The following is a 27381-nucleotide window of genomic DNA, read 5'->3' as shown; positions in this document are numbered from 1 at the left end:
CAACTCCTAACCTCTGCAAAAACCCCACCAAGTATTCCAAATTTCCTAGATTCCACTGAACCTCCCCAAACTCCCACCCCCTCTCCGCAAACCCCGATAGAGGACCCAACCCCAATTCAATAGTCCCCATCCTCGTCCCTCTCAACAAAACCCACCAGGAACCCCAAACTTCATAGATTCTACCCTGAATCTTCCCCCCACTTCCAATAACCTCTCCACAAACCCCACCGGGAAACCCCAAATACCGGGCTAAGCTTGTAATGTAAATTTGCAGGTCTAGTTTTTATGTCAGCCACAAAGCGACCAACAAACGTTCAGCTTAAGTTCTGTCGCAGTTAGCGACTGACGAGACTGCATCTGTGCATCATGTGGTGTGGAGAGAGAGAGAGAGAGCGAGAGAGAGAGAGAGAGAGAGAGAGAATCTGACTGAGCCATTCTAGACTCAGTGCTGGGCAAGACTACTGACTGAGGAGGTGATGTGGATACGTGAGTGAGCGAACGTATACACCACACTACACAGAGTGTGTGTGTGTGTGTTCCACGACACAATCATAATATCTCTCTCTCTCTCTCAATCGACCCACCGACCTCTGTTTCTTACACAGCCGTGCTTAGTACCAACACAACTATACTGCATATGAGAGGTATAGCACAATGTGGCTGCCCTGTCTGAGGTTCGTTTTCGTGTCCCTGTTAGCCCTCCTGCCCTCGGTGTTGTCAGTGGTCCTCCTGTGGTATTTCGAGGCCCTGGACCAAGGGGGACCTTTGGTCCTCATGTTACTCGTCCCCGCTTTGGGCTGGTACGTCATACACATGATCAGGATCACCCAAAATCACGGGCAGTTTTCACAGGTAAGTTCTTTCCAGAACTGACAGACTTTGTTTATATTTACAGATTGTATACATTTTTTTTTTTTTTTTTTTTTGGTTTGCGTATACTGATAGATTGTACATTGAGTTTTGCGGATGTTTCTGTTCTGTATATTTGCAGATTGTATATACAATTTTGTGTATATTAACAGATTGTGCACTGAGTTTTGTGGCTGTTTCTCTATGTTGACGGATTGTGCAGTTTGTGTATATTTACAGATTGTGCACTGAGTTTTGTGGCTGTTTCTCTATATTGACGGATTGTGCAGTTTGTGTATATTTACAGATTGTGAACTGAGTTTTGTGGCTGTTTCTCTATATTGACGGATTGTGTAGAGTTTGTGTATATTTACAGATTGTGCACTGCGTTTTGTGGCTGTTTCTTTATATTGATGGATTGTGCAGAGTTTTGTGTATATTCACAGATTGTGCACAGAGTTTGTGTCTGTTTCTGTATATTTATAGATTGTAAATAGTTTGGTGCCTGCATATTTACAGTTTGTGTATAATGTTATGTGTACATTTTCAGATTGTGCAAAGAGTTTTGTGTCTGTGTGGCTATTTCTGTTCTGTATATTTACTGATTGTACATAGAGCTTTGTGTTTATATTTACTGACCGAGCATAGAGTTTTGTGCCTGTTTCTGTATATTTACAGATTGTGCCTATAGAGTTTTGTGTGTATATATAGTGACTGAATATAGAGTTTTGTGTTTCTATATGTTTAAATAGTTAAATGATGATCAGGGAGTTTTTATTTATTTATTCATTTATTTTTGGGTGAAACATGAGTTTTACATTTATGGAAACAAACCATCCACTATGTCTCTCTTCTCCTACGAAGTGAAATTTTGTTATTTTCACGCCTGACCAGAAGTATGCACGCATACCTAAAAATAAATGCACATGCACACAGCAACACGGAGAGAGAGAGAGAGAGAGAGAGAGAGAGAGAGAGAGAGAGAGAGAGAGACTCGTCCTCCCAAGTCCCGTGAAATTACACAAAATTAGGCAGAAGGAGACGCTCACTCAACTCCCATTAAACAGGTGTTGCATGATACAAGTTTTCTATTTTTTCCCTTCATTTTTACAATTCTGGCTAGCGTTCCCTGTGACCGTTGAGAAGTTGAGTAAGTTTTATTTATTTATTAGTTTTTTTGTGAATTCACATTCTTTGTTGTGAATCTTCCCTTACTCATGCTTCTTCAATTACTTCCTACGACATGTGGTCACTTGGAGTGTGTTTTTCGTTCATAAATTTACGTAGCATTATATAGTATACTATGTCCTGTGTATGTAAATGTGTATTCATAGTCTGATAAGTATCCTGACACGTAAATACACGCACACTTACACATATACATACACACAAAACCCCTAACACAATAATGCGGATTTTGTTCGTACTAGCTTATGTAGCAACATATAGTACTATTTTCTGTGTAATTGCATGCGTTTTTATAGCTTGATAAGTATTTGAACACATACTCATACATCTACACATACCTACACACACGCGCGCACACAAAACCTCTAACACAAAGTTGTGTATTTCGTTCTTGTGTGTAGCAATGATATAGTACTATATATATATAGGTATATATATATATATATACTTATATATATATATATATATATATATATATTATATATATATATTCTGTGTATGTATAAGCGTATTTGAAGTCTGATACAATAACCTACTGTTCTGTGTACGTAGCCCACGTGTGTATTTATTGTCTGATGAGTACTGTAACACGTAAATAGACACAAACACACACACACACACACACTAAACCACCTAGCACAACATTGTACTAGTTTTCAAGGTCATGGGTGGGTTTCTATATCGATTTCCTCGGCTTCATTTTGACCTTCGCTTCTGTCAGTTCATCAGTTGCCTTTACTTATCCTTTGCGTTAAGCAATATTCTGAAGGCTGAGTTCTTAATTACGGTTTTTTTTTTGGTTAAAAATTAATCATATTTCTAAAAAAAAAGCTTCGCTGGTTTTACCTTATTCATTTTTTGTTTTTTTTTATAATTTTTTAGGCCTATGAAGACTAGTTCTTATGTGTTCGTATAGAAACATACACATACACTATATATATATATATATATATATATATATAATTATATTATATATATATATATATATATACTATATATATATAAGTGAATAACACAGGAAAATATGGTATTTGTTTATATACTGAGTCACATGCATCTACTGTGATTTTTTTTTTTTACATATATATGGCTCCATACTCACTAAAGGGAAAGTGTAGATATATATATATATATAATATAGTATATATATATATATAATATATATATATATATATATATACACACCTCTTTCCCTTATCGAGATACGGCGCCAACAGAAAGTGCTTAGACTCCAGCTATATTATCTTTAGGAATGAAACTGCTAGACCTATATAGATACCCTTTTCCAACATGACTATACAACTAATTATAGTCGAACATATATATACCATACATTTCATGTCCTACGTGATTCAACGAACGAATTCTGAAGCAATCATTAATATTTAGGCTATTTTTGCACTGTCTTTTATCGATACATCGATCTATACCACCTGACGGTTTATTTGCAGAGATCGGTGCAGTCAGACCCGCCCCCGAAATACGAGAAGGTCATGGCCGACCCTCCGCCCTACGAGGTCCTCTACCTAGAGAAGCCCTCCCTGGCCACCAAGTGCTCCTGCTCCGGCGGGAGTCCCGTGGCTCTCTCGGAAGAACAAGTCTGGGAAAAACGGAGATGGGAGACGGCGCTCCTCGGCTACGACTTCTGCGGGAGGGACGCCGCGTCCGGAAGCGTCCCCACGACTACGACAGCAGAGCCCAAGAGTCACCTTAGGCCTAACACGTTAGTAAGCGTCTCCGTCAGGATGGAGAAGGAAGCCCTCATTCCCGAGGGTGTTGGGACGTTGGTGGCGTGTGGTACGGACGAAGGAGAGGAGGAGGAGGGGGACCACCACGACCCAGACCTGCCCACTTATCAGGAGGCAGTCAGGATTGGGTATTCGGTCGCGTGAAATACCCAACCCTATAGGTCTATATAGAGCCAAGGCCTAAAGAATAGACCTTGTATAGAACTTGGCCCATACAGTTCCTTGGTTATGAAGGTTACTGCAAGTTGTTTATCGAAGGGGCGACGTGGGAGCGTTCCCACCGACCGTAACCCCCTACTTTCCCCCACACGTATGTGAAGCAAGAATACCCCCACCCCTGCCAATTAATTAATTCCCAAACATTCGCTGATGGCCACTATGTTTAGGTAATCGAATGTTGCTATGTCATAGAGAGGTGGGATATTACCCAGACTTTTATAGAAGTGGGATTATCTGGACTTTTACCGAGGTGGGATTATCTGGACTTTTACGGAGGTGGGATTATCTGCACTGTTTTATAGAAGTGGGATTATCTGGCCTTTTACAGAAGTGGCTATTATCTTGACATAACTAATATATAAGCCATCAAAGCATTTTAGCGGACTATGCAACGTTATGTGATATGCGTAAAGTCACTGTTATATAATAATAGTTATTATTAATATCGTAAGTGGAATCTACCTAAATAATGATACACTTTTAAAAGTGTCTTTTCTAAACTGATCTTGTCTCCTGAACTTATATAAAAACAAAACGTTTGTTATAAACAAAAGTGTTCTTCATATTTTTATAATAATTTACTCTCTACATTGCCTTTTTTTCAAAGTTTCTATCTACATAACTGATGAAAAAAAATTATACAAAATAAGTGGATAATATTTTGCACATAAACTTTTAATTGCAATAAAGAACGTGCCTTTACAGCTGTGTGTGTGTGTGTGCGTGTGTACGTCTGTTATTTCTATAACTCTATAAGTCTCAATTTACCTATATGTATATAGATATAAAGTGTACATAGCGTGATATCTGAAATGTACCTGCATCTCATAGCTCTAAGTTTACACGACAATAAACTGCATTGTAAAACATTGTATTTTCAAGACCTTATGTTGTTTAACATAATGATTTGACTTAAAGTTAAGAGAGAGAGAGAGAGAGGAGAGAGAGAGAGAAGAGAGAGAGGAGAGGAGAGAGAGAGAGAAGAGATAGAGAGAGAGCGATAGAGAGAGAGAGAGGAGGAGAGAGAGCGAGAGAGAGAGAGAGAGAGAGAGAGAGAGAGAGAGAGAGAGAGAGAGAGATTTTCATTGGTTGAAATGAGCCTAGAGGTCCCCACATTATCATTATATATTTGCTTTAGAATTTATAATAATAATAATAATAATAATAATAATAATAATAATAATAATAATAATAATAATAATAATAATAATAATAATAATAATAATAATAATAATAATAATAATAAACAGTTTAAAATACACAACAGTAGCTAATATATTCATTATAGGCCTATTATTCAATGAATGGCTTAGACTAAGATAGTGTTACATATAGGCCTATTCGTTTAAGCAACTAATAAAAAAAACCCTTAGATCTACATATATTTACATATGTGCAGTGCCGCTATCAATTACATCACAGATCTACGTACGTTTAGATACTTACAGTGGCCTCTGTCAATAAAACTACAGATCTACGTACATTTAAATACGTGCATAGCCTCTATACGAGTCATTTCCTCCTTGGTTCAAAAAGTAGAACAGGAGATGCTGATGATGACCTGGTCATTATTTTTCGATTGCCGGGTGATGGGTACGTGGGTAGAGTTGGGTCAATTACGGGGAATATTGATACGTCCGGCCTGGCTTAGTAGGTATGGCGGTCTCTCTCTCTCTCTCTCTCTCTCTCTCTCTCTCTCTCTCTCTCTCTCTCTCTCTCTCTCTCTCTCTCTCTGAGTGACGTATGGTACCTAGAGGTTTGAGGCCTAGGCTAATATTTGTAACAGCCCATAATTTCATATTAGTTATTTTTATATGATCTGAAAGAATTCTTCCTTTGCTAATGTCCTAAATCAATAGCTTCAGGCGGTAACTCTTCCCCCTTACTAGAATAGGAGTGAAAATCATACAAACTGCCTAACAAAACAGCATTGAACATATATATATGGTGTGGGCGGGGTGGCGAGAAAAGCGAGCCCTATCAGCGGGGGAGGGGGGGAAAGAGGGAGGCGATGAACATTTTGAAGCCATATAAGATTCTTTGAGGTGAATTTTACTGTTGTTATCATTACCTATTAGTATTAGGATATTATTATCATTTCAAAGGATAGGGGGAGCAAACCAAGTCTTGGGGGACCCATTAGTGTCCTCAAAATGACGCCCATGCTTTGGCCTAACCTCTTAAGGTAAAGTTTGTCACAGATTTCAGAACAGTAGTACAGAACAAATGCCTCTACATTCTGTAGGCCTACTCTTACCTCGTTTCGAGCGAGTCTGCGTCAGTTTCCCTTCGGAAGGTTCCTCTGGCACCTCTCCTGCTGGAGGACGTCTATGATCCCCTAGGGAGGATATGGCGATAGGACCTAATATATTTAGCCACAACGAAAAACTTGTACCAATGGTTACTGCAACTACACACTTTGGTTATGAATGAAGACTACAACTATACGTAACATAGGCCTAGGCAGTTATAAATAGTATCGACAGTAGTGTCATAATCAGTCTTTTTAAATGGCCATTAAACCAATAAAGGTAGATCTATATCACTATTCCGCGGCGGCCTAGACTACGGCAGTTGCGGTCTTTCTGTGCAGTTTTACCTCCTGAACAAGAATTTTAAGTAATATTTATTCGGACGACTGTAATTAAACCCCAGGGGCTAGTACTAAACACGGCGAAATACATCTGAGTCTGACGTCCCAATTCCTGGTAGCTTTCGTATTCGCGGGGACGAACGATGCGGGATGCTTACTATATAGAAATACCCCAATAAATTTTAAAATATTCAAAGAATGACGAAATATTTACAATATCGAAGCACTTAACATTTTTACAATGACACTGAACTGAAGTAGAAATGTTAGTTGAAACTCGTAGGCTATGGTCGAACCTTGGTGTCCTGTTATGATTATTATTATGGTCATTTTAAGATAAATGAAAACTGTTGGTGATTTATGATGATGATCGTTTGTAGACTCATAAGATTATTAATAAAATTTCAACACATATATTTCAATATATCAAATTAATGTCAGTGTATAATATCAATTTTATTTTGGATGTCATCATCGCATACCTACAGGTCTAGCGAGCGATGTCACTAATATTCATATAAATCTGTTTATGTGAATTAATTCCTTTCCTTAAGGATAAATTAAAGCGATGAAAGAAACAGTTACATGAAATGTGTAGAAATAATGAGAAAAAATGAATGAAAAAGGAGAAAATAAACGTATGAAATCAAGACCACCGGTGGTCTTGATGAAATTGGATGTCTCACCATTTTTGAGGAGCCGTTATAGAAGAATGTCCTCATTCAAAGGCGAATCTAATTACTACTACTACTACGATGTAAACATTCACTGAGACGTAGCCACCTTACGATACCCTACTAGTATTATTTTGACTGTTGTTACTACAGCAAATACCACTACATTACTTACAGCTTTTAATTGGCAAGTCTAAGTAGAAATATAGGCTATCTTAGGTTAAATATTTTAAGTTGAGAAGCTCTGCATGTTGTAGAAATACGTCGGACCAAACATGACCCTACTAGGGGTCTTTCAGTAGCTACTAGGGTAAAACACACCGGCAGGCCAAACAGGCCACCTACAATCAACGCTTGCCACCCTCTGAAAAAGTACATTATAACGCGTCCTGACACCGGAGATGGGCATCAGTCGCGACTTGTTGTTGGTGAGAAACGGAGCTAAAGACCTCTACTCTCCTTTCGAAGTAAGTATTTTCTCCAAAGTTAGAAATTAAAGCCAAATTTTAAGATTTAAACAGAGGGTACTGAAAAGGGTGTCCACGGCAGTGGAAATCTCACCAAAAACGCTTTAGAAATTTTTACTTAGCTACAACTAAAAATGTTTCGAAGATTGACGCCATCTCGATGTTTACGGAGTCGCTTGTGTCAACAAACTTTCCATTTCCTGTGATAAATCCACACACCACTTGTACCCACAGACGCTTGGGCACTTTTCATCACAACAATCGAAACACGGTTTCTCACCAGCAAACAAGTTAGGAGTAAACAACTGTTTTGGTAGAAGATGACGAGAAGCGTGCTCTTAGCTAATTTTTTAAATAAATAGTAAAACATCAATATTTTACATATTTATGATGATTAATTTGAAAATATTCGTTATTGAAAAAGTAACTCGACTCTGACTCAAATTTAAGTAATTATTTTTCTGAATTAGAACGTTCTTTTAAGTTCTGTATTATGACGTCATGACATCTTGACTTTCGTACCTATTGTAAATAATTGCTATACTCAACTGTCTTGTAGAACAGTTTACCAGTTATTCATGCAGATTGTTATCAGCTATTCATGTAATTGTTATAATCGTAATGCGCATACCTATATATATCTTTATTATTTACTTTTTGGATATATGAAGATGTTTTACTGCCGGATTACCGCCGTAGTGTGACGCAATCGTTTTCGGTCCCTGGGCCTCTGTCTGTTTTCGCACCATAAGAAATTATGGGGCTGAATTTGCAATGACCAGAAAGTCGTTAAAAGAGGAAAGTTAGCATTGAGGGGCATATGTTTTGATTGAGAAAAATACAAATTTATTCAATAGCTAGCTAGTAAAAAATACTTGGTTATAAAAACTTGATTGACAACTAAGCAGCATGTCTACTATGGGTTTCAGAGACAGTGCAAGCACGTTTTTGGGCAATACCTATTTCTGTAACGAACACTCGTAACAGAACGAGATTTTGCTATAGTGCATTACACCCAGTGCCGTAATTTATAAGGGTATCGTGAATCACTAATCGTAAAGAATAACGACACTTGTCCTTGTACCAAGAGACAAAAACTCCATTATGCAGAAATGGATATGAACACACGTAAAAAGCTCCACCTAACCCCCCCCCCCTCCATCACCACCCCTTTCCTTCTCTGTTCCTGTGCCTCTCTCTCTCTCTCTCTCTCTCTCTCTCTCTCTCTCTGTTGCCATTCGGTTTGTGTTGACCCTCCAAACTGGGTATAAGACTATACACAAAACGTTGAAATTGGTGAAATTAGGCTATGTATTGAAGTATATATACATAAATATTAAAGCAATTTTATCATTATTGCATTACTATGACAACTAGAATTCATGGAAACAGTTTATAATAATGAAACGGCGTATGTGTGAAGCCTCCACTAATGTGGCAAGGATGATTTTGCCATTCTTAGCATGCAAACATTAAAGGTTACATTTACTTCTGGCATACGATTATTAAAGAAATTCAAAATACTAATATAGACTGAAATCAATGAAAAGTGCTAGCAAAAACAAAAAAGCAAAAAAAAAAAAAAATATGTATATAATTCAGTTATCCGTAGTCGTCCCTCTATGCACTTATCCGCAGTCGTTCCTCTATGGTTTTTGGCAGCCAGATGTACGAAAACGTTAGAAACATTTGATTGTATCTACTTTAGAAATATCTGTAATTTTTCGGGGGTAATTTGGTTGCAAAAAAGGGATAATATACATGAATTAAATTAAAATTTTTAAATAACAAAGTAAATTTAAACTAAATAACGAGTAAAGTAAACAATTTCGGGAATAAAACTTTGCAGTTTCATCGTCTGCTGTTTGTAACTGTGTTTGTGGCGCGCGCGCTTAGAAACCAGGAACAGCAACGGGTTTAAAGTGCAATGTGGAGTGAACTGAGACCAAAATGTGTATAATAACAATCAAATAAGCACTGTGGAGTTTCAGTTGCGATGGCAGTAAGGATAAAAACCACCGATTACAAGGTAAGAATGAATTCAGTTCAAACCATAACCCCAGGAATAACAAGTTTCATACTTTCACTAATATAGGCAACAAAATGTTGTTTTACTGTGCTGATTACAACTGCAATCTTGAGTAAGATCAATAAACGTTACATATATACGCTAACATTGTTCAAATGAGTGCTGGGAAGGCTGGGGAAAGATGGTGGCCGTCACTGATCAGAACCTTCCATGCAAAACGTAGCCGTCATATTGGATTTCAAAACTGCCTTGAAAATATATTTTACGAAGAGCTCACATGCTTATTTTAGTTCGTATGGGGCTTTCATATATCACATTATGCTGACGAAACTTCAGTCTTTTAAATGGTATGCTTAGAGTTGCAATTGTATTCTTGTTTCACCAATCAAATATCGAGTGAATAAGACCCGTCCACCGTGATGAGGGTTGGCCTGCCGTGGTGTTTTACCCTATAGGGTAAACAACCGACTGGACTGATTACCCTCCGAAAAAGTACTTGGAGCTACTACAGACCCGGGGATGGTCAATTTTCGCTGGAAAAAATAGCTGAGAATAACGTTTTTGGCCCTTTTTTTGTAATTGACCCAGTAAAAATAAAGCCTGAAAAACATCAAACGGTAAAGGGGGGACCCATTGGGAAATCGGGGTTTTTGGGTGGGGGGAAGTGGCGTAGGACTTTCACGGCGCAAGTAGGTAACTCTCAATTCCCGGTTTTGAGACCCAGACGTTTGACCCTTAATACAAAAGTTTGACCCCTTACTCTGCATTCAAGGTTGACGTAGGCTAGGCTAGCCTAGGACCCCTTACATTGCAGAACTTTTGAACGACTACCCTACATGTAAAAGTCTAGCCTAGGCTACCACTAACCGACATAGGCTCCGACCCCTTACTCTGCAGTCAAGGTTGACGTTGGCTAGGCTAGCTTAGGACCCCTTACATTGCCGAACTTTTGAAAGACTAGCCTACATGTAAAACGTCTAGCCTAGGCTACCACTAACCGACATTAAATTAGAAGCTTAGACCCCACAGTAAGGCCATGGTGGAACAGCATTTTTAAAGATTCTTGGCAGGCTCGACATGTTCTGGCAAGAGATAATGTTGCGTTGCGCGCGCTAGCCACAGAGGTTACAGTGAATTAGCCACAGTACATACAAAAAAACACGACTAGCCTAGGCTATAAATCTCCCCATGACTAACATTAAATATATTCCTCGTTTGCCACGGCCTTACTGTTTGAACACGTGCTTCGGTACTGGCTTCGAACTAATCGAAACACTAGTTAACATACAAAATGCGGCATCATGTAATGTTCCTACGTGCCCACAGTGAATTAGCCACAGTACATAACAAAAAAACATGACTAGCTTGGGCTATAAATCCCCCCATAACTGTAACATTAAACACCTTCCTCGTTCACCACGGCCTTACTGTTCGAACACAAGCTTCGGTACTGGCTTCGAACTAACCGAAACACTAGTTTACATACAAAATGCGGCATCATGTATGTTCCTACGTGCCCACCGTCGGGCCGATAGATCTGATACCTTCTTACCGCGCTTGCTGTTTGTACATCGCCACATGTATATCGCTTGGCCCGTGGCCTTGCTGGTCCCATGTTTCATGAATCGTCGGTTCGCTGTGTTGCATGTTGTACACAACCCCGAATAGTCCCCAAGTAACCCTTCCCTGTATAACCACTTCATAAATTCGTCAGTGTTTCGTAAAAACTCGATAAGGATACCAATATACAAATGCGTATATTGATCGAACTCGTCAGCTGTAACACTTTTGGGAAACAATACGGAATGAGTTCTATCCATGGCGGCGGTGTAGAACGGAAAGGGCAGATTTTGTGACTGCAGGTATGATTGTCTAATTCATATTCATGGGACACGTTTTTATTGGTTGGGAGGAAGTTAATCCTTGTCCCTTGGGAATGACCTGGGTCAACCTGATACAGGATTGGTTTGATTTAAAATTTCCCGCGTTGGGGGCGGGCCGACATACAGCGCCTGTCCGCGGCCAACTCAAGAACTACGGGAGCTCCGACCGCCGTGTCAGCCTTCACATCAAGTGGGTACTTAAAAAAATTTACGTTTCACGGGAAATATCGGCGGATGGTATTTTGGTGTAAAATGATCGGATAAATGACTTTTCTGGTATATTTTGGAATTCTGGGCAACTTTTATTCTATGCATTTTGTTATTTGGGGTAATGGTTCTGGAATTGTAGGATCTGTCCCCGGGTCTGCGAACTACCCAAGTACTTTAACACGTCCTGACACCGGAGATGGTCATCATTCATGAGTTGTTGGTGGTGATAGCAGGAGCTCAAGACCTCTACTCTCCTTTCGAAGTATTTTCTCCAAAATTAGAAATTACCTAAGGCCATATTTTAAGATTTAAACAGAGAGTGGGTAGTTTACAGATCCACAGACAGATCCTACACTTCCAAAACCATTACCCCAAATAACAAAATGCATAGAATAAAAGTTGTCCAGAATTCCAAAATAGCCATACCCGAAAAGTCACTTATTCGACCAATTTACACCAAAATACCATCCGCCAATATTTCCCGTGAAACGTAAATTTTTCTAAGTACCCACTTGATGTGAAGGCTGACACGGCGGTTGGAGCTCCCGTAGTTCTTGAGTTGGCCGCGGACAGGCGCTGTACGTCGGCCCGCCCCCAACGAGGGAATTTTAATTCAAACCAATCCTGTATCAGGTTGACCCAGGTCATCCCCAAGGGACATGGATTAACTTCCTTCCAACCAATAGAAACGTGTCCCATGAATATGAATCAGACACTCATACCTCCACTCACAGAATTCGCCCTTTCCGTTCTCCACCGCTGACATGGATAGAACACACGCAGTATTCTTTCCTAAAAGTGTAACAGCAGACGAGTTCGATAACTATACGCATTTGTGTGTTAGTATTCTGATGGAGTTCCTATGCAGCACCGACGAATTTATGAAGTGGTTGTATAGAGAAGGTTTACTTGGGGACTAGTATTCGGGGTTATGTAAAACGTGCAACATAGGGAACCGACGGTTCATGTTCCCCTTCATGGTCGTCGGACAGCAGCGACTTTGAAATTTAAATAAGATAAGTTGTATATTAATTTTTGTTATCCTAAACTAGTGTTTCGGTTAGTTCGAAGCCAGTACCGAAGCACGTGTTCGAACAGATCTATCGGCCCGACAGTGGGCACGTAGGAACATGCATGATGACGCAATCTGCATGTAAACTATTTTTTCAGTTAGTTCGAAGCCAGTACCGAAGCACGTGTTTGGACAGATCTATCGGCCCGACGGTGGGCACGTAGGAACATGCATGACTCTGCAATTTGTATGTAAACTAGTGTTTCTGTTAGTTCGAAGCCAGTACCGAAGGACGTGTTCGAACAGTAAGGCCATGGCGAACGAGTAAGGTGTTTAATGTTACAGTTATGGGGGGATTTATAGCCTAGGCTAGTCGTGTTTTTTTGTATGTACTGTGTACTCTGTAACCCCTGTGGCTAGCGCGCGCAACGCAACATTACCTCTTGCCAGACCATACCGTGCTTGCCAAGAATCTTTAAATATGCGGATAAGGCGCGAAGCGCCGTTCCGCCTCGGCCTTACTGTAACCACTGTGGCTAGCGCAACATTACCTCTTGCCAGAACATGCCGTGCTTGCCAAGAATCTTTAAATATGCGGATAAGGCGCGAAGCGCCGCTCCGCCACGGCCTTACTGACAGCACACATAAACATATTCACTGTTAACAACTAATTTATCAGTAATTCTGGGTAGTGGTAGCCTAGGCTAGTCTGTCATTTACATGTAAAGTAAGGGGTCCTAGCATCTAATTTAATGTCGGTTAGTGATAGCCTAGGGTAGACGTTTTACATGTAGGCTAGTGGTTCAAAAGTTCTGCAAAGTAAGGGGTCCTAGGCTAGCCTAGCCTATGTCAACCTTGAATGCAGAGTAAGGGGTCAAACTTGTATTCAGGGTAAAGGGTCTGGGTCTCGAAACCGGGAATTGAGAGTTTCGGGCGCCGTGAAAGTCCGAGGCCGCTTCCCCCAACCTAAAAACCCCAGTTTCCCACTGGGTCCCCCTTTACCGTTTGATGTTTTATAGGCTTTATTTTCACTGGGTCAACTACAAAAACGTTGTTATTAGCAATTATACTGTTCTCCTTCTCATTTCCAAATATTCATTATACATGTAGTTACTTTATTTGAAAATTTTCCCCATGAAAATCGATCGTCTGCAGATCTGTAGTCGCTCAAAAAAGTTTAGAAGATTGACGCCATCTTGATGTTTGCGGAGTCGCTTGTGTCAACAAACTTCCCATTTCCTGTGCTAAATCCGCACACCACTTGTACCCATAGATACTGGGGCACTTTCGTCATAACAATCGTAAACCGGACCTCTAACCAGTACTTATCCTAGGGAACTACGGCATTCTTTGCGACGTTTTGCACTCTTAAATTGTTTATCAGTGATGTCAATTGGTATGTGTTTACCCTCCAAACTGGGTATAAGACTTACACAAAACCGGGAAAATAAGTGAAATTAGCGTATCTATTTGTAGTATATATACATATTACAGCAATTTTATCATTAATGCATTACTATGACAACTAGAATTCATGGAAACAGTTTGTAAATGCATCGACGTATGTGTGAAGCTCCACTAGATTGGCAATGACGAGTCATTTTTCATCGCGTCGTCTGCTCCTAAGTACATCAGAAATATTAGTAATTTTTCGGGGTTCATTTGGTTGCAAAAAATGGATAATAGACACGAATTAAATAAACATTTTGAAGTAACAAAGTAAAGTTAAACTAAATAATGAGTAAAGTAAACAATTAAGGGAATAAAGCTTTGCACCTCATAAACAGTGTAGTCGTCTGCTGCTCGTAACTGTGTTTGTGGAGTGAGTGTTTAGGAACCAGGAACAGCAATGTGGTTCAAGTGCAATTTGGAGTGAATTAAGACCAAAATGTGTATAATTACAATCAAATAAGCACTGTGGAGTTTCAGTTGTGATGGCAGTAAGGATAAAACCATTACAAGGTAAAAATGAATTCAGTTCAAACCATGACCCCGCAAATAAAAAGTTTCATACTTTCACTAATATAGGCAACAAAATGTTTTATTGTGCTGATTACAACTGCAATCTTGAGTAAGATCAATAAACGTTACATATATACGCTAACATTGTTCAAATGAGTGCTGGAAAGGCTGGGAAAGATGGTGGATTGTATGTGGTTAGAACGGCCAGTCACGCGATTGCCACCATATTGGATCTCAAAACTGTCTGGAAAACATATTTTACGAAGAGCTCATATGCTTATTTTAGTTCGTATGGGGCTTCCATATATCACATTATGTTAAAGGAACTTCAATCTTTTGAATGGTATGCTTAAAGTTGTAATTGTATTCTTGTTTCACCAACTAAATATTGAGTGAAAAAGGCCTGGCCACGCGATGACGATGGATCGTCTGTGGTTGTTTATCCTATAATACCTAAACATGGGACGGACCTGGGTTAGTTTAGGACCTAAGGAGACAGGGGTAGACATTGGCAATTTGGGCATTTCTAAGTAACAACTCTGAACTCTGTGCTATTAAGTATAAAGGAAGTAAACTAACCTAACGTACCCTAACCTATCCTAACCTAACTGGCCATGTTACTTAGAAGGGGGCTCCGACCCCCCTTGTGAAGGAAACGACACTTTTTACGAAATGTCCCCCTGTAATTCTGTGCATATACATGATAGCATTCCAGGATGGCCAGCATACAAAAACATACTAATTAGTTCTCAGGTTAATTACAAGTTATTTACAGGCGACCGACAAAAAATAATGGTAAATTCTTAATAAGCGACCAGAATGCTCCAGCGAAAGTCAATTTTCAATGAAATACCCGACACAGAGCAATCACTTGCATCTATTGTAGTTTTAACTGCTATCAATAAGGGATAACCTAGGTGGTAGACTTAAGCAAGAGCTCCGTGTCACGTATTACTTCAGAAATTGGGTTTTCCTATTATGTTTTGGTTGTATATTCAGAACTTGCCATTATTTTTTGTCGATTGACTAAATAACCTATATAACCTCAGAAGTAGTATGCTGACCATTCTGGGATGCTATCATGCATGCGCAGTATTATAGGGGAGCTTTTGGTAAAGAGTGGGGTTTCCTTCATCGGGGTGTCTGCCCCCTAGCTAAGTAATACAGCCTGCTACTATGAGATTCAAGGTCTGTAACACGCTTTTTTGGACTTTGCTCCTTGTCAAAGCATCGGATGTAGCTGATAGTTGACATATGTATATTTTACAACCACACACAAATTTTGTCAGCATTACCAATAACCTAAACCCGATAGTTTTAATTTTTATAGAGTAAAAATGATCTATCCGACGCCATGGCCAATGATTACGAGCCAAGAGTCTAAAAACATTCATTACGTAAGCAAGGTAAACACCTTTTTACGTAAAGTTGCCCTGCCCATCCACCAACTCCATCGGCTCTGAAACCCAAAGACTTTATGAATGGCGGAACGATACATAGATGTGGGTGGAGTATCAGTGCTAGCGTAATAATACTACTGTAGCAGTAGTGCCGCAACAGTATAGCAGTAATATACATGAATTAAACGTTTAGGCCAACTGCTGGGATCCTTGAGGATCATTTAGCACTTCTTACAACTGCTCGAGAAATTAGTTTTTTATAGCCAGAAGTTAAATTTTCTAATCCAACAATTCCCATGATAGCCTTCAGTGTAATCCTGAATTATAACGAGGCGAAAGTGGGTGGAGCCTCATAAAGTCATCATTCTGATGATAATTATTGGTGAAGGTTTAAAGCCAATATATGGTACCGGCTATTTTTATTTTTTCAGTAAATAGGTAGATAGCCAATAAATAAAAATTGCTTAACATTGGATATAGCAGTTATCAAATCAAGCTTGTCTACTATGTTTTTGAAAATTACCAACTATTCCCTACATCTTGTCAATCTGATTGTGACCTATAAAGTAGACTGTAATTTCTTAGGAAACTTATTTTGGGAGTTAGACTAATAATCGAAGTGTTTTTGTATTTATTAACATATTTTGTTGGTTTGTTCATTATGACAATTATCAGTGGAGAGTTTCAGAGTTCATAAAGGTGTACTGCTTTGCTTGTATTTAAATTTGTATGTCATTGTTGCCAGAGGTTTAGCCTTCGTTACGTATAGCCAATCATCCACCGAGAAAGAGGGAAGAAATGCTGTCATGAGTTACGTAACGAGTGCGTTCGAAACCTTTTCTCTGAGTAAGTTGGCCCGTCTTCAAAAAAAGTCACTTTTACATTATAATTACCAAATTTATTCAACCTACGTAATGCAGAATACAGTCAAAATTTATGTGTAGATATAATATGTATTCTGAATAAGCGTTATATTTATGAAATGCATAGATAAAAAGTTATTGCGAAAAAACCGTGTTACAGAGTCCCTGAATCTCATAGTAGGTTAGGTTAGGTTACATTAGGTAAATATAGTTCTTTTTATAATATGTTCAAACAGAAATTTAGTCCTACTGATCTGTTGGTAAACCTCACAAGGTGTAGGTTAGGCTAAGGAAAGGCTTGGGACATTACTGATTTTGATATGTGAAAGTAAAAGATGATGGTCAACAGAGTTCAAATGGACATAGCTGTGTACATTTTGAGATGCAGATGTCGATAGCATATGATTTTCTAATCACTGCCTTACCCTGGTTGCAAGAAAATATGGGTAGGCTAGCCTAGCCTAATGCTATATTTATTGTAGAACAGCATTAAATAAAGGAAATCATGGATTCATTAGTGATTTTCATATTTTTTTTAGCAAAAGTTTAGAAGACTCACACTCTTAAGGCTAATTTCTGCAGGTTGCATTCTACCTAGGAGCAGATCAAAGACATATTTCAGCAAGGATGCATCATAACCTAATGTATCCTAGAATACTATGCCCTGACCTGACTGGAACCCTCCAAACATGACATCATGTATTGCAGATTGATGTGTGCACATATATTTTACAGTACTTATAGTCCAATTTCAATTGAAGTTCCAGAATATTTCCAAACTCAGCCCATTGTTCCCTCAGGAGTATCTAGTATGAAAATGGGTATTGGAATTGTAACATGTTAAAAAGATGAAATTTAGTTTTATGATATAACACTGTATGATACAATTTTGTATGCTTATCAGTCTGAATAAGTATGTTATGTGTCCTCTCAGTTACTTATAGCAAAGTTATTCTCTTCAGTGTGCAATTCTACTTATATTAGACTTCCAGCTGAAAAACTCATGGTTTAAGGATTTTATTGTGATTTTACCCCATATACAGTGCATTTTCTACCTGCATCTTCATTTATTTTTCAGGAAATGTTTGACTCTATTAAGAATGCACTGGAAGGAGGTGGCGTCAGAATAGCAGATGGTGGTTTATTCTTGATTTCGGAATCTGCGACATCATCTGCATCTGGTCTCTTATCACACTTTTTGTCATTCGGAGTTGCGAACAACCGTCATGTGTGCTTTGTATCCCTGCAGCATACTTGGGGACATTATTGTAATATTGGTAGTAAGTTTGGAGTAAACTTGAGACAGCAAGCAGCCGAAGGCAAAGTTAAAGTGATAGAAGGACTAAAACTTATGTCCGAAGTTCTTAAAGATGATTTTCAAGAGATAGATCATCCTTTCAGCTTTATTTTAGAGCCTTCTGAACAACCCCTGAGAAATTTATACAATGTGATTAGAAGAACTGTAGAGCCCTGGAGGGAGAACAACGAACACTTTGTGTTGGTAATCGATGGAGTGAGTTCTCTTTTGAATTTGGGTGTTCTTTCAAGCCAAATTGAAATATTTGTCAATTACTGCAGGACTCTGATAGAGGGTAATAATAATCCTGACTATTTAGGTGTTTTAGTCCTAGTGACAAAATCATTTGGGAAAGATGAAGATGCAAGCCTTATTGTAAATAGATTGGCTCAGTGTTCTGTGGTCCATATGTCTCTGGAAGCATTGAGTACAGGGTTCTCCCGCGAGGTACATGGAAATGTAAGATTTATTTTCAATCATGCATCTCCTCATCTTGCTTTACCTGATGTTCAACTTTTCCAGTACAAGATGGAGGACAAGAATATAAAATTATTTGCCCCAGGCACATCAGCTAGTGTATTGTGAAACTGTGTCCAAAGAAAACTTTTCCTGTTTGGGCAATTATTGCACAATGGACATAATTATATGATTTATTTTATCACGAATATGTTTCATTACAGTTGTTTTTGTTTTTTGAAATGTGTTTCATTACTCCAAGCACAGTTTAAACTATTACTGTATCCATACATTAGTCAAGCCTCCTATTCTACTTATGCACAAAGCCTTGAAGTGCTTTGATGTATAGTTAAGCTGTGTCATGCCTAGGTTTACCAAATTGTAAAAAAATATGACCAGTTTAATCTAGCAAAAAGAGAAATAATAAACAGCAGCAATCAGTTCATTTTGTGCTTCTGTTTGTGGTAGTAGGATTGATTTTTTTTTTATAACGGAGGCAGAAGTAATGCTTTTTGTTGTCATAATTTGAATATAGTATTGTGGTATAAGTGACCTCTCTACATACTCTTAACAGGTGTAGACTGTCTTTGCTAGTTAAGTTCTCAGCCTCTTATTCTTGCTGAATTTGAATGCCAGTGTAAGAGTTCTACGTTAGTTTCAGTATTTCAATAGATTACACCAAAAAAGGATTTGAATTTATTCAGCTGCTGTTGCTGATTCTAGTGAATATAGACAATGCTGAAACTTGGGACTGATGATATATTGCATGAGGTAGCCTACCAATATTCACTGAAACACTGTGGATATCAGACACTCCATTCGAAAATTAAATTCATCAAAGTATTAAAGTATCAAATTATAATACTTATAGTAGTAATTAACGATAATGCCAAGAATTTATCTTCAGTAACTAAAATTGATTTGCCACTTTACAATTTGCATGGTCTTATAAATCCTACAAGGCCTCAAATATATGTCTTGCTCAGTGCATTTGCAACGCAACTCTGCATTGTACGACCTATAATAGTTATTACTATATGTATATTATTAGGGTTTTGTTTGAAGACTGCAATTATGCAAGTTTCAGGTTAGCACATGGGTCCTTGGAACCTATTACCAATGTAAACACGGGGCCAACTGTATCCCCTTTTCTGTAAGACATAAATCATTCTGGAGTTGTCAGTCCATCACAGAAGGTAAGGAGACACTCGGGTACTATTTTGCTTTTTAATCTTGATGTCACTGTCAAAATTCCATAAGACCACATATGCATTAGACCACATATGATTGCAATGAGGTGCAAAATGTAATGGATTAATGCTTGGTTATAGGGATATTTATATTGTGTTGCCTAGCAGAGAAATGTTCACAGCAACAGCCTGAACTTCGCTCTGTATTGGCTGACTGTTTCTCACCTCAGACTGCCTGGTTGATGTAAAGCTTGTAATGATGTAGTCACAATCTAAACAATAAGATACATATACAGAGCAGGCCAGTATAGGCCTAGTTAAATTTTACATTATTTAGTGGCGGGGTTCAGTATATGTCAATAAAAATAGGGTTTTGTGTGCAAGGTAAAAGGTTTGATGAAAAACTGTTTCCTTTTAATAAAGATTAAATTATACTTCCCAATAAACAGGTGTAAAAATATTTTGTGTGCATGAGATGATGTTAGTGTAAGGCTGACAGTTTTTAAAATTTGTTGGGTTGTAGGTATGTAGACTATATTACTCAGAAGAGGACCTATTCAATCCTCTAATCACTGCATTTGGTTCAAGATTAGTTGCAACAAGGCATACAGTAGAGAAACTTATAAAAGTCCCGCTAGCAAGATCCTAGGCTGAGTAAGCTTTCTTTTGTTCCACTTTCATTCTAAAATCAAGAGTTTCTACCTCATTCCAGAGGTCTTTGTAACTTACAAATTACTAGTAAATGGTTTGACCCCATCCAGGTCTTGGTAACTTAAAAATTACTGGTAAAAGGTTTGGACTGGCTTGACCCCAAGGGTGTTTAGCCATGCTGCACTTTTTCTCACCTGTTTTTAGGGGGACAAGCAAATTCTTATGGCCATTTAAGACATTTTAGGCTGTGGATAATCATGACGACTATATTTTTTAAGATATTTTAAGGGATTTTGAGCTATGAGTCCCTTGTGAACATAACAAGATTGAATATGAAAAGCTAAATTTGACAATGAGTGGCCACATACATGGCATTACAATATTTACGACACACATATAGAGTGCATTTATTTATTTATTTATATTTTGGGGGATAGTTAAGTGTGGGAGTTGAGACACAACAGAGCCAGTTACCTAGATGAATCAGAAGGGTTATGCAATTAGGGTAAGGAGAAAAATTAGATAGACCAACGATTCTGGTCTTAATATTAGGTGCTGGATTATGCTGTCAGCGACAAGACCATTTGCTCGATGCTGTGCGGAGATGAAGTTTAGGATATTCAAAATTACAGAATACAGGAATAATGGTACTACCTACTACAGAAATGTTAGATAGATAGAAAGAAAGCGAAGGGAAGAATAGTATGGGATCGTATTGTACAAATGGAATTCGTGTGTGAGAGAGAATCCTTAAACTGCGTTAGTCCCATTTACCAATTGAAATGCAAAGCCTTACAAAACGTTCACTGCTCAACAGCTGAGCAAACAGAAGGCATAAACAGTGATGGTTAGCTCACAATTTACAAGAAAGCCTTTGTGTGTGTGTGCGCGCGCGCGGTAGACTACCAAGAGCTACCATTGCTGCTTTACTAAGACCTCGACTATTGCCTTCAGCCAAAAAGCGTTTGGACTTGACATTATTCCTATCACCTAAACATCCAGAGGTTTTCATAAGCTTCTGGAAACGTTCTACCTACAGTTCCTGAAAATGAGGCTCACGATTGTCTTGTAAGATGGTGTTTGTTACTTGGCGGATCACTAGGCCTACATTGCAAGATTCTCTGAACGGCATCTTTAACCTGAGCTCATAGCAAAGATGTTTGTCTATATTAGGGCTTTAATGAACTAGAATGAGATTCACCTAAGATCGGAAAAATTCAATAGCATTTCCTAATGATAAATCATTATTGTAACTTTCGTGGTTTACCCAAACTGATCTTGTTTACCAAATGGAGTACAAATGATTCTATTTGTGGCGTGCTTCTTCATAATTATTCTTATTCTACTCTGTCTCAACCCTTCCCAGCAACCCTGCTGTTACCCTGAAGACCAGGGGACAGCCATGATTTAGAACCAATAATGATTTAAGCTGAAATATCGAAGTATTGGTGGATCTTATGACTCTTTGGGATGACGATCTCTAGACCTATGTGTGAACCAGTATGGTTCACACATAATATAACCAAATCCATTAATTTTTATAAAATAAAGACGTAGATTCGAAATTCCGAAGTATTGACGGATCTTAAGGCATTCTTTAGGATGACGATCCCTAGACCTATGTGGAGGAATGTCTGAACCAGTATAGGGGTTTGGTACACTTAGAATCTTTTAATATAACCAAATCCATTGAATTTTTAAAAAAATAAAGCCGTAGATTCGAGTCGACGTGCGTCTAAGAACATTTAAAGGAACTGTCATAGAGAGTTTATATGGATGATTTTCGCCCATAGGTCGTGAAGGCGCCTTGGGATAAAATGGTGACCACTAATACCAACATGGTGTTGGTAAGAATGTTGAACTATTATTGGGATTGTGTTGACTTTTCATTTGTTATGCCTTAATATTATTATCAGATGTAATTTCATGGGTTGTGATTGTATGTGAATCGCTTTATTGTTAGAATTTAAAAAATGTTGTACTGATATCGGTCAAGTATAGGGTTGGTACAACTGTCCTTCTTTCCCTCCTTCCCTTCAAGTTCATACTTCTCTGGTTAGTGTTTGAGTTGGTTTTGTGGAAGGAAGGGTTATACGTTCTTTGTAGTGTATTTTCACACATAAAACCATTAAATAACGTATAAATAGTGGCTGAAAGTGAAAGATGTAACCAGCGATTACAATTTCCCATATTTAACAATGGTAAAAAGCTATAGAATAGTCCGATATCTGCATTACAATGGATCTGCAACTAGGCCTATAGTGTCGTCTGCTGACAACCCCAAAGATGGTGTAAGTGTTCACACTATATTAACGTTTATATCTTGCATTTCCATCATTATTCCGCGTTGTCTTGCGCTAACATTTTCTTTGATGGCTTTCAGGAATTAAATAGGCCTGGCTATAGGCCTTTATAACTAATGCTAAAAGGAGGAATGGGAAGGAAATAATTGGTGGTAAAGATGGGAAAATATTGATGTGAATTAATTTTATGCTTTAAAAGTAGTATATAAAAAGACTTTTATATCAAGTTACTTAATAAATAGGATGCTAAAGTTATTCAAATTCATGTAACAAACACAGTAGTACTGGCATATTATTCAAGAATAAATGTTAAGGTAATACCTTCACTAGTCTCAGAGGGAGACGGGAATCAAGGGACGGAATATGGAAGGTTGCAATCGGCGTGGGAATCATTCTGTTCTCTGTTAAGGAGGTTTTTCCCCAGCTGCCATGAAATTTGAATTCTTGGGCAGGAGAGACTACTATCTAAATTGGCTGTATTTTATATATATATATAGTATATATTATATATTTATATATCATATATATAAATATTTGGTATTTTATAATTATATATTATATATCTAATGAATAATATTCTAATATATAATATATCTATATAATATATATTCTTAATATTGATAATATATATATATCATATATAATATATATAGATATATAATATTATATATATTTATTATATATTTATTTTTATAATAAATATATATATCATATTAATAATAAATATATAATATATGTACATACACCTATTTATACTTGCATATTTAGATATTCCTCTTTAGCCTGTTAACTGAGAATTCAAAATTCATGGTGGCTGGAGGAGACTCCTATTATGGGAGACAGAATGAAACGTCCTAACCCCCTATCGTACGATATGGGGGTGGGGGTGAGGCGAGCAGAAAGCCATTATAATAGGGCAAAAGGACTAGTCATGATTGTAAATGGACCGCTAGTCTGACCCTTAGTCTTAACATATATTTATATATATATATATATATATATATATATATATATATATATATATATATATATATATATATATATATATATATATATATATATATATATATATATATATATATATATATATATATATATATATATAGTATGTATGTATGTAGTATGTATGTATGTATGTATGTATGTATGATGTATGTATATGTATGTATGTATGTATGTATGTTTCATACAGAGTTGTACATATTTTGCCCTAAATGCAAAATGAATTGCAATAACCAGTTTATTTGGAAAATATAATGATAAAAGAAAGGAAAAATATACATTTTAGATATGTTTGATTTCAAGTCAAGTGAGTTCAGGTTAGTTTGGGTTACTGAAAAGGCAACTGCACATTTTGCTGTAGCAGTGCAATTTATTTTGCTTTGCTTCAGACATTACTAAAAAGGAAATGGTAGTCTCTAGAATACTTTGAAAATGTCATAGATATTTTATGTTACGAGAACCTGGACTCACAGTCTTCCCCATCTCTCTATCTGTCCCTCATGGCTTTCATTCTCGTTCTCAGGTGCAATTGCAAGCTTCTTATTAGATTCGGGGTAGCAGTTAGTTGATATGAATAAGAGTACTAGTTCTTGCTTGTTTTTGGGTAGCCTAATTCCGTTGCTGTAGGTGGGATGTTGCCCCCACCCATGCTGCCCAGTCACGCACCCTCAGAGTCTGGCACTCCTGGAAATTGCTTTGGCCAACCCCCCTGTTCCCAGACTCACGATTCGCGGACTTTCTTTGGATTGCATATACCCATTATTCATGGAAAATTCACCTGTTCGCTGCATTTTTCACATAGAAACATAAACAAATTACCGTATTTTCATATCGTTTTCGGGACTAAATACACTTTTAAAAAAAATAAAACTATTAAAATACTCTGGCATAAACATTTTAGAGGCTTTTTGTGTGTTTTAACTATCAAATCAGGCAGTCCTAAGCGTTTTTAGATGGGTTTTAAGTATATATTTGCGGATTTTAGCTATTAATGGGGAGAGGTGGTGGGTCTGTTACCCATCCCCTGTGAGTACTGGTGTCTGCTAATTGTCAATGTGTGGTTTTCAATCAGAGATATGGCTACAAAATCTTAATGTTATATAATCTTAATATTATGAAACCGCTTGTGCTACAGTATATGATATTGGAATCAATAACAAAATTTTCCAAAGTGTCAAGGCAATAGCCTTAAGGATTTTTGGTGGGCATTGTGAATTTTAAAAGTTAGTATAATTCAGTTTATTAGGTCGCTAAAATAGTTGACATCTGTGTTTGTCAAGATTGTATGAACAACCGAAGAAAATTTAATTACTATGTATTGAATTGGCTCAGTTTTGTCAAATAATCATATTTTGTGACAATTCTTCACTCCCAGCTGTAGGAGCAATTTAAGAATTAATCAGTAAAACTTATAAGCTGCATATTAATTATCATTGTTTTTCCCCAAGGCATAAGCCTCATATTAATTATCATTTGTTTTTCACGAAGGTATAAGCCTCATATCATTTGTTTTTCTCCCAAGGTATAAACCTCATATTATCATTTGTTTTTCCCCAAGGTATAAGCCTCATATTATCATGTGTTTTTCCCCAAAGTATAAGCCTCATATTATCATTTGTTTTTCTCCCAAGGCTTAAGACCCTAGACCTAGTGTTGTTTAGTCACACAGTTTCTGTCAAGGATTTTTGCAGAAACTAGGTTATTTAACCTTTGAAACTTGACATAAGGGAATAATGATAAATGGAAATGAAAAATGACAGTTAAAATTTTGCTTTATTGGCAGAGAAATTTGCTTTTGAACAGGTGATGAAATGCATTAGTGATGCACAAAATTAAATTTAAGAGCAGTTATCAGAAGTTACCAAATGATTCATTGAAGAATTAACAAAAAACTTTTCCAGCATTTTGGGTACAGAAATTCTCGCTTTTTCTTATTAAAAAAGATTCAGAATAGGTCTTCCAAAGCGAGGAGCTGGAATATATCTTTTTGCTAAGAAACGCAGGTTTGCCTCGTGGAGGAATATATGGAGGTATTTCTGGATTATGAACTGGTCCTGAAGACCCTGTCCCTGAAGCTCCGGTCCCTGAAGATCCGGTCCTGAAGAATCCCGGCCTGAAAATCCCGGTCCTGAAGATTCCTGGTCCTGAAGGATCCCGTCCTGAAGATCCCGGTCACGAAGAATCCCGCCTGAAATCCCGGTTCCTGAAGAATCCCGTCCTGAAGTCCGGTTCCTCAGAATCCGGTTCCTGAAGATCCTGGTCCTGAAGATCCCGGTCCTGAAGATCCCGGTCCTGAAGATCCTGGTCCTGAAGGTCCCGGTCCTGAAGATCCCTTCTGCCAGATCTTTTCCTTGAGATTCCCTGGTCCTGAAGATCCCGGTCCTGAAGATCCAGGTCCAGAAGATCCTGGTCCTGAAGGTCCCGGTCCTGAAGATCCCGTTCCTGAAGATCCTGGTCCTGAAGATCCTGGTCCTGAAGATCCCGGTTCCTGCAAGACCCGGTCCTGAAGATCCTCCGGTTCCTGAAGATCCCGGTCCGAAGGTTCCCTTTCCGAAGATCCGTTGATCCTGTAAAACTGAAGATACCGGTTCCGAAGATCCTGTTTCTGAATTTTCCGGTCCTGAAGCATCTGTTTCTGAGTTTTCCGGTCCTGAAACATCTGTTTCTGAAGATCCTGTTTCTGAATCATCTGTTTCTGAAGATTCTGTTTCTGAATCATCTGTTTCTGAAGATTCTGAAGATCCCGATGCTGTAGTTGAAAGGAAAAGATCAGAGAATTTAAAAGACTTGACATCAAATTTTATGCCGTAATGACATGCGATCTGCTGAACTTATAAGAAAGAATGAGAAAAGTTTTTATAAGAAAGAACATGGCAAATCAAGAAAATATTAAAATTGCACAGGAGGCAGTGTCACTTAAAAGGAATACAACAGCTGTAGCTAGAACGGCATAATATAATTGTGGAAAGAACACCGTCGCATATGCTATTCGAAGCAGTACCCCGAAAATGCACTGTAAGCCAAGGTTATAGTACAGGCTACGTGCCATAACAGCAAGTGCTTTAGTTTATCCTCTTCAAAAAAAAAAAAAAAAAAAAAAAAAAAAAAAAAAAAACTGATGGCATGTAGTGCTAAGTTTGAATACATTGAAATCTTTCAGTATCAACATAGTGACAATATGATGAGAAAAAATGTGTATTAGAGTAGAAGCAGCATTTTATAAAATAGTCATTAGGGTTTTTTTCTGGCATCTGTTGAAAAAAAAAAAACATTCATTACGAGTCAAGTACAACTGCATATTTTTATCTTGCTCTTCTTAAAATATTTGACAACTGAGCAGGCAATGGTCCAACTTTCTCTCTTCCCATGAAATGGAAAAGATTTG

General features: G+C 37.8%; 3 protein-coding genes across 10 annotated transcripts in view; all 3 read left to right on the top strand.

Moving 5' to 3' along the window:
- The first annotated feature begins 300 nt into the window (after positions 1 to 300).
- Positions 301 to 4871, top strand: LOC135213989 (uncharacterized). The gene is made up of 2 exons (XM_064248077.1): positions 301 to 852; positions 3489 to 4871. The coding sequence occupies exons 1-2, from the start codon at positions 655 to 657 to the stop codon at positions 3927 to 3929; spliced, it is 639 nt and encodes a 212-aa protein (XP_064104147.1). The 5' UTR covers positions 301 to 654; the 3' UTR covers positions 3930 to 4871.
- LOC135213987 (elongator complex protein 6-like) lies at positions 3623 to 19093 on the top strand. Of its 4 annotated transcripts, none has more exons than XM_064248075.1 (2): positions 3623 to 3760; positions 18176 to 19093. In XM_064248075.1, the coding sequence occupies exon 2, from the start codon at positions 18179 to 18181 to the stop codon at positions 18977 to 18979; it is 801 nt and encodes a 266-aa protein (XP_064104145.1). In that variant the 5' UTR covers positions 3623 to 3760; positions 18176 to 18178; the 3' UTR covers positions 18980 to 19093. The 4 variants fall into 4 exon arrangements, with proteins under 4 accessions (XP_064104145.1, XP_064104144.1, XP_064104146.1 ...); XM_064248074.1 differs by lacking the exon at positions 3623 to 3760 and adding an exon at positions 7322 to 7458; XM_064248076.1 differs by lacking the exon at positions 3623 to 3760 and adding an exon at positions 7343 to 7462.
- A 3141-nt stretch (positions 19094 to 22234) lies between these two features.
- Positions 22235 to 27381, top strand: part of LOC135213986 (uncharacterized) — a 107702-nt gene continuing 102555 nt past the window's right edge. For 2 of the 5 annotated variants that reach the window (XM_064248069.1, XM_064248070.1), the window contains exon 1: positions 22235 to 22982. In XM_064248069.1, the coding sequence (XP_064104139.1) occupies positions 22890 to 22982 (93 nt within the window). In that variant the 5' untranslated portion in view covers positions 22235 to 22889. The remainder of the gene's footprint in view (positions 22983 to 27381) is intronic. The other 3 variants (XM_064248071.1, XM_064248072.1, XM_064248063.1) reach the window with 3 other exon arrangements.

Source organism: Macrobrachium nipponense, chromosome 43 (genome assembly GCF_015104395.2).
Source record: "Macrobrachium nipponense isolate FS-2020 chromosome 43, ASM1510439v2, whole genome shotgun sequence".
NCBI classification, from domain to species: domain Eukaryota; kingdom Metazoa; phylum Arthropoda; class Malacostraca; order Decapoda; family Palaemonidae; genus Macrobrachium; species Macrobrachium nipponense.
The sequence above is the reverse complement of the archived record's forward strand: the minus strand, read 5'-3'. Positions and strand labels throughout refer to the sequence as shown.